Raw genomic sequence first — 14,067 nt, forward strand, 5'->3', positions numbered from 1 at the left:
TTTGAGCCTCACAGAGCTCCCCTACACTTTTGGAGAGCTAGGGTTAGTTTTCACAGTTCCTTTTAAACAACTTGCAAATGTATACTTGACTTTTCTTCCTTCTTTCTCTCTCGTGCCTCTTGGACATTTATTTTCATGGACTTTTGAATCTTGCTGTCATTCACACCACAAGTCCAAGAATGCTGTTCATCCTGGGCATTTCCATTTTCTGGCTCTTTCCTCTTGCTGTTCCTCAAAATGCAAGTCCCAGAGTGCCTTTCACCTTCATTAACCTTTATGCTTCCTTCTGCTGTTCTAGCCACACACACACTCTTACCGGGTTCCTCTCTTTGTCTGGTCATGAGACTTACCCGGTTAATGCAGCACTGGTGGGCAGTTTTTTGGGAATTTGGGTTGGGGTCAGGGCCTCTCCACCTGCCACTTATACGCCTGGGCTTCCTTTCACATGCCCAGGGGAAACTAGCATTGCAGTGGACACAGCAAGCAGGCGGCAGTATTACCTCTGTGGCCCTTGCAAGCCACAGCACCGCAGCTGCCCTGCAGCCCCTCACAGACACTGGGCCAGCTCCTTGTCCTTTCATTCTCCTCCGGACTCTCTATAGCTTCTGCTTCTGGGCTCTCCAGGTCCTCTCTGCAGTTCCAGCTCGCTCACAAAGTTGTTTCTGGCTGCTGTTTTTATACTCCCAGCTAGAGTTAAGTGAAGTCAGGCGTGTCTGGTTGTGCTTGATTACCTGACCCTGCTGGCTTTATTAGTGGGACTACCTAGTGGTGGGCAGAAGTAGACTTTCATCTACTTCTTAAAATGTTTCTCATAGGTAATCTCCACTGCTCTCAGATGCCTCTTCTTCTATCCCAGTGTGTATTGGAAATTGGGGGTTTGGGGTGGAGCAGGACTTATAATATCCCATGAAAGTTTGGGGAACATCGGTTTAATGGGAAAAGGGAAATGGGGGATACTGTGTCTCTCCTAAGGGGTTCTCACCTTCTCCCCCTAAGTGTCCTCATTCCAGGTTATCCTCCTTCACTTATCCTCCCCCAGGGTCGGGATAAGAAAACACTGTCCTGTCCCTGGCCACCTGAGGAGACGATTGTGGGGGGAAACAAGTGAGAGCACCCTCAGCTTTGTCACAGGGTCATCAAATGTATTGGGATTCTTATCAAATTTACATTGAATTTATATATAATGTATCTAAAATGTTTTGGTGGGGTCATTACATTTATTTGGGGTTCTCATCAAATGTATATCAAATGTATTGGGTGACCATCACATTTATTGGGTTTTTTATCATATTTATATTGAATTTATATAAAAATGTATTGGGGCATCAAATGTATATCAAATTTACATTGAATTTATATAACATTCATTTGGAGTCATCACATTTATTGGGGTACCTATCAAATTTATATCGAATTTATATCAAATGTATTGGGAGGCCATCAAATTTATTGAGGTTCTCATCAAATGTATATCAAATGTATATAAAATGTATTGGGCGCCCATCAAATTTACTGGCTTACCAGGGATGTTCCACAACTACCCACCATTAAGGCTGTGGTGCTATTATCCAGCTGTTTAATTAATGTAGAAACTACCTGTTCCATATATTGAAAAGAACCCCGGATATCAGGTTACCCCCAACTGACTTTCAAAATAGGGCTTCAGAGTTTTCACAACAGCCAGCATTTTTGTATAGCTCTGCTTTAAGGTGGGGGTGTCTAGAGGATTTGTTCTGTTCTTTAGTTCTGAAGATCTGCGGGTTTGCACCATACTGGGGTCTGCACGTATGAAGGTTGTATACCCGCAAAGATCGGCTGTGTAATCTATAGTGAGGATACTAGCGTTAATGCCATTTCAAATGTTAGCGCAGCCCATCTGATGATTATCACAAACCCCTCTGAGACATTAACACTGCTATTCTGGGTTTCAGCATCATAATTACCGTATGTGCTTGTTTCATTTGCAATGGTCATACTGATGGCACCACCATATTGAATGCATGATCATTATGTGTGCTTGTGTGTTTAGTGCTTGTACTTGGGTCATCAACACATGTTTCAGGGGTGGTTTGGATAAGATTGTAAGCTATTTCACAAATCTCCTGAGTGGACATATTAATACAGGGTTGTAACTCATCAGCCCTGAGAGCACCCAGTGCTACATCTATACAATAAAACTGCACACCCTCATTTACAGGTCTATCACAAGCCCCCACAAATACACCCTCATCCTCCCACAGGTGGATGTTTTCAAACAGAGGGAGGTCAGTCTCACACTGGTCAATTGATCCTATATATGCTGCTGAACAATCAGACACTTGCTTTGCCTTTCTTGGGTTCTCTTTTACGACCCTCAATAATTTACTTTCGGTAGGGCCCTTGTTTCTTTCTGCATCTCTGGTCATCCACTCTCTGCAGCCAGGGTTGTCCCGTCCATTGGCAAACTGCTTTTGTCCTCATGCCGCCTTACTCCCTGAGTGCTTGGGTTTTAGGAAAGGATCCTCTGCCAGTCTCAGCCTTTCAGCCTCTCTCCTCTGTTCCCAAGAGCAACCGCCTTCTCCTGCAGGCCTCTTTTAAACACATGTGGGATGGTCATGAGCTGCAAGTGTGTGGTCAGGGTTGGGCCTGCCTGACCCTACCTGTTCTCATTACAGAACAGTCTGCTCACAGAAGGGGAGATTCTGGCTTCTGTGCCTTAGTATGTTTTTTGCTGGTAATCTTCACCCCTTCAGGTGACCTCTTATTTGTAGCAGTATTGTTCGAAATTGAGGAGAGGGAAATGGAATGGCACTTTACATATTTTCTAAAGGTGGAGTAGACATGATGGTTTTCATAGTGAATGAAGGGATTGTGGGAGTTGTATTGTTTCTTAGGGATGAGTGAAAAACCATATATGTTTTTGTCATGGTGGGTGAAGGGAACAGATGTATTGTTGTGGGCAATAATATCCTATAATGACTGAGGGCATGTCGGGTCGGGATGCATTGTAATTGGGGGTTACCATGTCTCGCCCGAGGGCATTTCTGCCACAGTTTGAAAGGGCCCCTTTCCCAGGTGATCCTCCCTCGCGTGTCCACCCCCAGGGTTGGGATCCAAGAGCAATGGCCCTTCCCTGGCCACCTGAGTCAGGGATCTGCGGGAATAGCATGGGAAAAACACCTCAGGTTTCTCACACACGGCACTGTGAGGTTAATAGGGCAAATATCAGGATGAAGAACACTGGAAATCAAAGCAAAACACCCAACACTGGGCTCCTTGGACACCTTTCCATGACATAAAAAAACAAAAAACTTGCAGGACCTATGATTGATGCTGTCAAAGAAATCAAGTTAAACCTATGATATTGCTGCAATTCATGGAGCAAATTGCAGTTATCTGTACACAGAGGAACAGACCCACCTAGCGAATGGGCTAACACTGCGCTTCCTTTAGCAGTTAGGTCACAACCTGCATTGAGTCCACAGATGTGTTGCAGACTTTATAGCCTAGAAGGCAGTGCAACCTCAATATATTGGGGGGCATCATCGACTAACTCTGACTCCGTAGAAGTAAGGTGAGACAGGGAATATTTGATATCCTGTTTCTCTGGTCTGTTGTTTTGAACTTCTTGATTAGATGCGATCTACACCTCCTCTCCTTCTGTCACAGAAAAACTGAACTAAAGCTCCTACGTCTCCTAACATAACATTACAAAACATAACATAACTTAACATGACAGGTGTATTTGTAGAGCACACCTTCAACCGTAGAGGGGCATCTTTGCGCTATTGACAGTTAACAGATGTTTATTGTTACCCAAATTAATGGTACTCATTTTATCAACCTCAGAAAGGATGAAGGGCTCAGTGGAACTGCCAGGATTCAAACCTGGGACCATTGGATCAAACACAGGTCCATGTGCTGGCCTGTTTGACCTCATGTGATTGACTCTGTATTTGGCCGTGTGTGGCCAGACACTTGATCAGACCGCAACACCTGTATATGTAGTACTGTATCTTGCACATCTGATTTCGGTGTTCCCTATGGTACTGAATGGGAAATGATAATTAGCATACACAATATTAAAATTCTTAGTGAATACATCATCTGCCGCAGCTAGTGTAAAATGTCCACCAGCTGCGTGATTCCCCCTAACTTCTCATTCTAGTAGCACCCTCGCACTACACACAAACTCAAACAAACGGCAGCCTGAGGCCTGCTGGCACCGCCCCATCACCTTGCTTGAGCCACTCCAAGCTCCCTGCATTGACGTGGCCCCCAAGGCTATAATTCAAGTCATTAACTGTCTATTTCTACAGTTCCTGCTGCTCCAGCGAGACTAGCTGGCACCTGCTTAGTGATTAAATGCCTTTCTGCTTACTTCCAAGGACTCGTGAGGGAGGGAGGGAGGGAGGGAAACAGTGCATCGCTGTCTGGGCTAGTCTCTCAACATGTAACTTGTGGCCTTGCTCTGTACATGAGCAGAACGAAATAGAATTCATGTTTAGAAAAGCATTTGAACAGAAGCAAGGAAAAAGCAAGACTGCAAAATGGCAAATTCTGGTGTTACAAAATGGACGCTCTATGGTTATGCTGACAATTCTGTCCTGACGATGCTAGTCATACGATGCGGTTGGTTTTTGGCCAACATAATATATCGTCTATGCTATGGTAGGGTATTTTCTGGACTAACAGCATGACCCACTACATGTTTAGTTCTATTGAATACCCCACTCCCTCCCCACCCATGGCTCCTTTACTCCCCCAGCACTATCATGTGATAGATTTTGGATGTTCCTCTCTACATCGAACACATATTCTAGGGTCACTGCCACAATCTAACTGCAGGCTGGACTCGGGTACTTCTGTCCTGCAATTGTCGACAACACTGGCTCACAACTGCAAATCCCTCTACCTCACTAACCCCTCTTTCTTCTTGCACAACCATGCACAACAATGCTGCCAAAATGGCAGAAGTGTGCTATGGAAGTCCACTTTACATAATGTTACTGTACATCTCCCTTTGTTGGTAGTTTCCCGTGTGATAAGTCTTAATTCTCCTTCTGTCAACGGAAAATAAACTGCTAGGCAAATGGAAAAGGATGATGTGAACGAGTGAGCAAGATCACATATTGAATTGCTTTACTGGACTGTCAAAAGAAGCCCCAAGTTTAGCAAATGTATCATGAACACCTACTGAAGAGGTGGGAGGCAGATAACTATTTTTTAGTCCAATCATACTCATAACATCTGAATGCTCAAATGATAATTTAGCAATTTGCTAGATTTGACAGGACAAGTTGGAAGATAACACAAAGTGATATTCAGACTCAACAGGAGGAGCATGACTATTGTAGGGCGTTTCAGATGATGCTCCAGAAAAAAATAAATGAACCACAACTTCTGGAAACACCATTCATTGCATCTGAATAGGAGGATTATTTCTTGGCAGGCTTTGGATTTTATGGACTCTGGCATCATTAACCAACTTGTGGTAACTGGAAAACCTCCCTTTTGCCAGTTCCAAAGCATGATGAAAGCATCCATTACTGTATTGGATCCTGTAAGGTGAAAGGTTTCACCCCCCAAGTGGCTAGCCAGTATGAAACCTTTCAAATTCAAGAACAAGTAACAAAAAATGTTATTCTTCCTCAGTTTTTTAGCTTTTGCTTTCACCTCTTTTCCAAATCTGGAGTTAACCATTCCACTAAAGTGTGCAAGCCTGACAAAGATCTGTTGGAATGACAAGGCCCTTCTGGCTTTTGTTGATCTGGGGAATGCTTAGTGTCAGACCCATTGTGAGTCGTCTCAATTTCAGTGAAATAGTACATCTTCAGGATGTTGTTCCACCCACTGGGTTGGGAATCATGTTGCCACAGCTTTGACATAGGATGGTATACTCGATTTAGCGGTTAAACTGGAAACGATTGACTCATCAAGTACACTGTTCTATGACGGTGAAGGAAACAAACAACTGGTTACGTCTCGCTGGTGTTATTTGCTTAGTATCCAATTTTGTATTATGTTGGGTTCAGATCCTTAACTATTTTCATTTTACACCTGTCATCATGCTGGCCTGGTATGCTAATTTCTTTATTTGCTATGCAATGGCAGTCCTCTTTCTTCTGCATTTACATGCTTGTACTTTTTGGGAGGTTTTGTGATGGGTGATGTGATGTATTTTCTGTGAACGTTCCTTCCACATCTTGTGGCACACATTGTCAACACATTGAAATTACAACTAAGCCACTCTGGTGAAACTGCTTTTGAGCCTGTATAGGAGTCGGTAGAGCACACTTTCGTTGGAAGGAAGGAAGAGGCATTGGAGAGCAAGGAGAACTAGAAAGCGCTCTTGGAGACCTTGTGGGCTCCTTCTACCAAGCATGACAAGGTGCCAGAATCTTCTGGTGTAATAGAGCTAATGCGGGAGGACTCAAGATTGCAAGGAAGAGAATTCACCAGGCACATGGATTATGGAGTGGCCAAGGATCATCAGTGAGTTTGGAAAAGTGACCAGGAAATCTAAAGCTCCACAAATGGTAGGAAGAACATCTCAATCACCCCAGCCAGAGAAGGAAGATTGTAATTGGGGTGAAGACATAATGATCCAGAACTGCAACCTTTAGGATTGGGTAGTAAATAATGCAAGTTGCTCCTTTTTCAGCGCTGAATGTTAAACCAATTGAGAAAGTGGATTGCCTTTGCATCTAAATATCCACCTTATCCATTGGCAGAGGAGAAGCTTTTTGGTGACAGAGATTCACTGGGTTTCTCTAGATACCACTAGACCAAAGAGGAGACCTCTCTCTTCAACATATTACTGTAGGGGAGATGTTACTTTTCAGCATCAATGCAGTAGCACACCTATCAGCTGGTCCCTAGAGAAACCGGATTCTTTAAATTTGCTTCTTTTCCCTCTAGAGCATGAATCTGCAACCTGCAGCTCTCCAGACAGAAGTTGTGGGCTATAGTTTTCTTATTCCCTCACCATTAACTACGCTGGCTGCGTCTGATTGGAGTTGTACTCTAAAACATCTGGAGCGCCAAAGTTTGCAGACCCCTGTTCAAGAACTAAATGCATACTTTGCCATATTACCTGGCCACTACACCTAGAAACAAAAAGGGAATACCGGAAAAGCCCAGAGTACCCTTGGTTGAGCATGAGCTCTGCAGAATGATGAATCACTTTCTCATTCCATGGACAAATTGTAGCTGGTTCTTGAAATAAATCCTGAAATGTCATCATTGACGACTCACAATCAATGCCATCTGCCTCCAAAAACTACAGACATCCACACTCTTCATACCACCTGAAGTGTTGACCATAAGTAAGAAACTGTTCATGTTGGAGCCCTGACTAAATTAAACAAATGTTATTGCTTTTTCCTTTGCTCTATCATGCTTTCACAGCAAAACAAGTACTCACCTCCGCTATTCTCCTTATTAAATAGTGGAAAGTGCAAAATGGTTGGTCCGTTTGGCCCTTTAAATGCGTAGCAACCTTTAGAAGGGTTCATTTCTTCATCTGAAGGAATATTCACAGGGGGGAATGGGATGTTGTTGGCAATGGCGTATTCTGCGGCCCTCCGTGGTCCCTAAAGGAGCATGAGAGATTGGTTGGTTAGTAATGTCTGTAGACCAAACAGAAAGTCAATGAGTGGCAGGGATGTCCATGGAAATGAAAACCCACTCATGTGAGGATGTTAGAGTGAAGAGCATTGTGTGGAGTGGTTAGCACAAGGAGCAGAACAGTGGGATTAGAAATTAATAAAGAACAGATGGGACAGTAGTCAGAGAAGATGGAGACAGTTTCTAAGGATACAAGCACAAAAAGGCAAATGCAGTGGAAGATGGTCAGGTCAAAAAGAACAACATAGTTGCGTGGCACAGGACGCGGGAACATAGCAGTAAAGAAGAGCACATTAGTTAAAGAAAACCACAAAGGAGTTATTTCTCAGAAATATATGAACCCATGCAGCAGGAATGCTGTCCTTCTCTGATCCGAGTTATGCTTATCCCATTATAAATATTATGGCTTCCTCTTCGCTTCTCCATCTTCAGTCACAGTTTCCAGATGTGTTCTTGATACAGGCACTCTTATTGACAAACAGTTCTCCCTGGCATTGAACCTCTTTCACTAGGAGGTATCAAATGGAATACATTCTCATCATGATTTCTGATTTGCACTTGTCTTCAATTAGCCACTGCGCCCCACCTCCCCCTCCCCCTCTGGTTGCCATATTCGTTATTTTCTATTGGCAAGCATGCATGGGAGATGGATTGCTGTTTTATGTAATGTAAAGTGATGTAATGTGAATGCTATTGTAGAACACCCCTCTGCCACTATCGGTGGCCTCATTGTGCTTCTAAGAAGAGCTTCCTGTGAGCACTGCAGCAGAATGCTGTGTTGCTGAATGCCAGTGGGGCCAATGTTTATCTCTTTCCCTCCGGGGATTGAGAGAGCATTTTAACTAAGCAGCTGTCTTTGGAGGGAGCATTGCAGTCCTTCTGCATTTAGGCCGAGGTCAGTGGTGTAAAATGTGGTAGATAAACTGCAGGTTTGTAGCAGTAGCTAGGCACGGTTGGTCACAAAGCTTGGGGTAGGAGGTTAATCTGCAGCAGGATGCTACAGTGGGTAGTGATATGTGGCACTTATGCATTACACTGGAGGAGGAGCAGCTCAAGCTTCAGATGTGCATGGAAAGTCTCGGTATAGAGCCTATGGTCCTGCTGAGACTTTGTCCGGACCATACAAGAGAACAGCATTTGCCAGCTCTGTAAAGTGGATGCAACACAATAGTGGAAGGTCACTCTCAGCAGTGATATGCACCACGTCCAGGGTCGATTTTACACCAGATTGCACCCCAGGCGGGAAGCATCGTTGGCACTCCCCCCCATTCATCAGAATGCACCCCTCCTCCCCCGACTTGCTCACGTCACTCCCAAACTACACCTCTGTTGTGCGACAAAACCCCTCCTCAATATGAATAAATAATTGCTATATAAATGAAGCTAGTTTCATTACATTGTAATTCAAGTGCTGTACAGAAGAATTCTAACTGTGAAAACACAGCTGTTGCTGCTCAAGTAAATGGTTTTTCTGTCACCTGCCCACAGGGAAGGCCTTGCCTGAATGCAGTTTCAAACTGTCCGTACTGGCACACTGCAGGATCTGAGGGCCACTGCTATCTATCCGTGGGGACCACTATTATCTGGGGTAAATCCTGGGGACAAGGGCTGCCTTTGCGAGCTTGGTGGCCACTGGTTAGACCAGCATCAACGGGCCAATGCAGGCACCACTACTTGTGGGTACAGCACTTTTGGGGCCAAACCTGTCTTCGGAGGCTCAAATTGGCCTATTGGTCAATAATTGGCCAAAAGCGCTGGCTTAGCATCTTACTGTGAAGTTTTGGGGGGGGCAAAAACGGGGCTGTTTAAATATACTTTAAAATGCACAATATGTCACAACGCCCCCCCCCCCTAGGTAAATAGCACTCCAAAAGTCTGCCCCCAAAAGTATCTAAAAGAAATTTTGCAATTGTGGCTCACTTTTCATCGGCACCCAGATACATTTAAATCCCGGCCCAACCCAACCCAGCCTGCGTGGTCTTATTTTCCTTGGAGTGGGTAAAGTTGGTGACTTAATAGAACCCCCACTATGACCACCGACCCCCATGATGAAAACCCAGCTATGTACAGCAGCAACACAAAGGGGACAAAGGGAGGAGGGGAAGAAAGAAAGAAAGAAAGAAAGAAAGAAAGAAAGAAAGAAAGAAAGAAAGAAAGAAAGAAAGAAAGAAAGAAAGAAAGAAAGAAAGAAAGAAAGAAAGAAAGAAAGAAGAGCTGAGGGGCTTGGAATAAGAGAGACCCCGATGATATTCTGGACTATCACCAACACAATGCAACAGGTTGTGGTGCGGAAATGAAACAACTGGAGAAATCAGAGTAGAAATCATTTCATACAATTATCTGCGTCTGCGAAAAAATCTACCTGCCCTTTCACACCCACCTGCTTTGCTGCATCTCGGACAGATGACCCCCCCAAGTAGCTTACAGTAACTGTGACCTCACAAACTGCCATACCAAAGTCCCCCGCCCAAGGCTCGCTCATGCTTGAGCATAATCAATTGACTGGCATGTTGGCCGAGTGTGACGTCTGAGGATCAAGAGGAGGCTGAGTTTGTTGAGCGTGAGTCGATGCTTGGTATACCGCACGGGTACAGTAGTGTGAGGTGGGTGAGGAGCGGTGAGAGGCATAGGGTCCCCGCAGAGTGATAGTGTCGAGGAAGTAGACTAGCTTACAGGGAACCACTTGAGAGATATTAGCACCGGGTCGCTGCTGTTTTCACAATTTATGACACTGAGTTGTGAATGTTATCGACAGAGTTGTCGTCGTTGTACTCGTCATCATTGCAACCAATTAAGTGGTGATAATTTCAGGAGATTTTGTCACAGGTTGAGTACTTTGTACAGTGTTGAGGTGCCAATAAGCCGGTCGGCCAGTCACTCTTCGACACTAACCTTCATGATCTGTGGGGCAACGTGATGGTGCTAGGGCTAAGCATACAAGAGTTTAGGGTGCAGAGGACCCCAGACTGGTGTGCAGTATGGCTAAACCTGTTTCTGGAGCTCTTACACACTTTCTTTTCTGAATCTACTTAGGGGCTTCCCACTGGAATTTCTGTATATCGTTTTATTGTGTATTAAGTGTATCCACATCTGGTTTTCCAAAAATCTAATCACTCATTATGTTTTCAAGGTGGGTGTCAGCTCTCCATACACTGAATGCATATCATTTACTACAAACAGCACACTATTGGCCAAAAAGCGCAATTATTTTTTTCCATGGCACTCCGTTCTGATAGTGCACGGAGACCCCCAATTGATCACAGAATGCATGCAATAAGAACCTATGTCTTGGGAAGAGGGGCAAAGTGCTCGCCTTGGAAGCAAAATGACACCGAGCAAACACAGGTTCGATCTCTGTGTCGGTGCTTAGAAACCTCTGAGTATTTAAGCGCGTTATAAATAACCTATCGTATCATATGTAATATGACATATACAAAATAGCTTATGACTGCATAACGTCTCTCCACGATCAGTAATGAAATGTATGTGATATTACACAACGCACTAGTGCAGATAGCCCATGGGCGAGAGAGAGGAGGAGGCGATAGTAAAGCGGATAAAAGAAGGGAATTTAAAGGAAAATAAATATGAGTGGCAGAGATGGAAAGAGATGGTGGGCCGGAGAGGAAATCACAGTCCGGAAAGAAAATGCACGTGTCTGCAGTCCATGACCATCAGTCACCGTCCATCCCCCTCGAATCAATGCTTTCTACCTTTCCCTCCTGCCACTTTTCAACTTAATGACTGCCGGGCGCCGGGAAAGTAGTTCAGCCTGCCCGCACGCCTCCCTGCCTCCCCGCCCCACACACTTACCTGCGCACACGGTTGCACCGCACGTTGCACAACCCACTCCTCTTTTGCAAAAAGAGGGTTTTTCAACTGCAACGCCGTTGCCAACGGCAGCAGCCCCCAATCCCAATCCGTGTCAGGGTAGCAGTGCACTTCTGTGTGTGCACGCATGGCCTGGAGGAGGGCACATGCACCCATGGGCCTGTCTGGCGCCAAGGGTGCCGGCGCCACCCAGGAAGTCAATAAAGCAACAAATGTTGCAAATTGGCCTGCCAATTGCTACCCTGCCTGAGGCTGCCTGCCGCCCGCTGCAGCGTGCTGCTACGAATGTAAGTTAACAACACATTGAAATGATGCATCATTAGGCAGTTTTAGACTTTTGGATTGTCTCAGTTGATGGTCATGATTAATCACCTGGAGAAGGTTGAGTTAGAATGATCTGCACAGCTGCCGGTGGATCATATGCTGCACAACTTTGCATGGAAGCCCACTAATGGATCAAGTTCATTAGATATGTAAGAAAGTCAAGGCTGCACTAAGGAGTACATACGGAACAACTAACTTGACAGTCTCTTCTGGGGGACTTTCAGACTCTTTTGATGGCAATCCAAAAGGTGAAAGATAGTGTCACGATACCCTGCTTAAGATTGAGCTTTTAGTCAAATTCCCAACAGATGTCACATTCAGCAGCTTGAAAGATGCAACATTGGCTTTACTAGTGGTGGTAGTCTTTGCTTCACCTCATTCTGCAGGACATGTATCTTCACATCCCTTTTAAGACCTTGTCTGGGTGCACAGTCAGTCAGGAAGCTTCAGAGGTACAAGCCCACGCTCTAAGATTCTTAACCGCTGGGCACCCATCTCCCTGTGCCTCATTCTCTCTGAATGCTCACCCTTTGTATCTACCCTGCATTCAGCGCCCGTGAAAAGGACACGCAGGTGGTAAAGGCTAAATGAAATTAATTTAAAAACAGAAACTCACCTTTTGATTCTGAAACTTTTTTCAGTGATTGGGAGTCCATTCGTACTGATTACATCACCATAATCAACAATGTAATTTGACTCCCTCTTACTGAAGCGGCAACGCATTATCAAAGTTATCAAAGAAAGGTTTGATTTTGCAGTGTAGTTTCTTGGGTGGTAATTGTGAAATCTACCTTGGCAATGGTCCGACCCTTTCGGGAACAGCTCTGCTGCTTGCATTAAGGTGCCCTCATTTCATGCATTCCCTTAGCTTGGGTGGCTGGCCATTACGGACAGGGAGTGCCCGCTGCCTCGGTTCATATCACATCATTAGGAAGGTGCAGTAAAAAAAAAAAGTAAAATACAGTGCTTACCTTAAGCTTCACATCACCCCCAAACAATAAGTATAGTGCCATTGGAGAGGATGCCTCACAGCAAGGGAGCAATGATGCATGATGGAACCCGTCTACTGGGGCGGTCTGCAGAAGACCTGTGGCACTAAATACATCTTCACAGAGTCTTGATACATTCAGAAATAACTCATGTTGAACAGTGCTGGGACTTAGAAGTATCTGGGGCTAGATTTAGTAACAACCTGAGAGTAGATAAGCTTCCAGTAAATGCAATGTCTGAGAGGGTCTATCCAGTGTCTATCCAGGTATAGGTGTAGAAAAAGATTTGTCAGACAGGGATTCACTCCAAAGTCAAAGGAGACATCCACCATCTATGGGTGTGGCTCCCTGTGCCGCATTCCACGTGGCTTCTGTATGCAGGTCTCTTTTACAGCGTTGGAACCCTTCTTTCCAGTGATTCAAGATGTGATGCTGGTGAGAATAACTGTGAATAAGGACGTCAATTCTGGAGGCCACTGTATAACCGGAGTAGAGTCTTGCCACCGTTCCTACTGGACCAAGACATTTTGAATATGTGTGCCTCTACCTATGTACAGGTGCTGAGTGGTCAGTCACTGCAAGTGTGTTGGTCCCACAGGGAAGTATTAGAATCTAACAACTGGAGTCACATAAACCTCATTTCAAATTAACCTTCTAGAACTCCCTTGCCTCAGGGGTGGTGTGTCTGTGTTAATAGACGGTATAGACACCAAATAGAACATACAAAATAATTTTGACTCCCTCCAGGATCTGACATCTTATAATGATAATGATGTGTTTATTTATATAGCGCCTTAATGCAAAGCGCTTTACAGAGCACATATTTAAATACAATATCACCCAACTGAATTGGTACTCATTTATCGGCCTCGGAAGGATGAAAGGCTGAGTTGGCCTTGCCAGAATTCAAATGTGCGATCAGCAGATCACAGCAGCAAACGCTCAACCTGCTGAGCTATCTTACCGGCATCCTATATTATATATTCGCTTGGACATAACCTTGTGGCTTTGTCAGCAGGACATATCATGGATGGGAAATGCACATTCAGTCGACATTCAATAGTGAGACTGCCTCAGGTGAGACTGCAATAGGTCGACCTGGTCAAAGGTCGCTGTGACAAACTGTTCTTGGATCTGTCATGAGAAAGGAGGAAAAGATCACTGCCACACTTGTGCAACTTGAAAAGGCAGTAGCTTTTATTCGTACATGAACAACAGTCAGGTCAGTTGGGGAAAAGGGGGTACAAGAAACTAGGGACTGTCTACTTGGCAGAGTGGAGAATCTGCAACAAAAAAGGGGATGTTAGTCAACAAA

At 44.7% G+C, this 14,067-nt stretch overlaps 1 protein-coding gene across 2 annotated transcripts in view; it reads right to left on the reverse strand.

Moving 5' to 3' along the window:
- Positions 1–14,067, reverse strand: part of LOC138527316 (cytosolic phospholipase A2 gamma-like) — a 442,073-nt gene that overhangs the window by 68,921 nt on the left and 359,085 nt on the right. For both annotated transcript variants that reach the window (XM_069638380.1, XM_069638375.1), the window contains one exon: positions 7,406–7,574. In XM_069638380.1, the coding sequence (XP_069494481.1) occupies positions 7,406–7,574 (169 nt within the window). The remainder of the gene's footprint in view (positions 1–7,405; positions 7,575–14,067) is intronic.

The sequence above is a fragment of the Ambystoma mexicanum genome, chromosome 1q, assembly GCF_040938575.1.
Source record: "Ambystoma mexicanum isolate Mex_15411 chromosome 1q, UKY_AmexF1_1, whole genome shotgun sequence".
Taxonomy (NCBI): Eukaryota; Metazoa; Chordata; class Amphibia; order Caudata; family Ambystomatidae; genus Ambystoma; species Ambystoma mexicanum.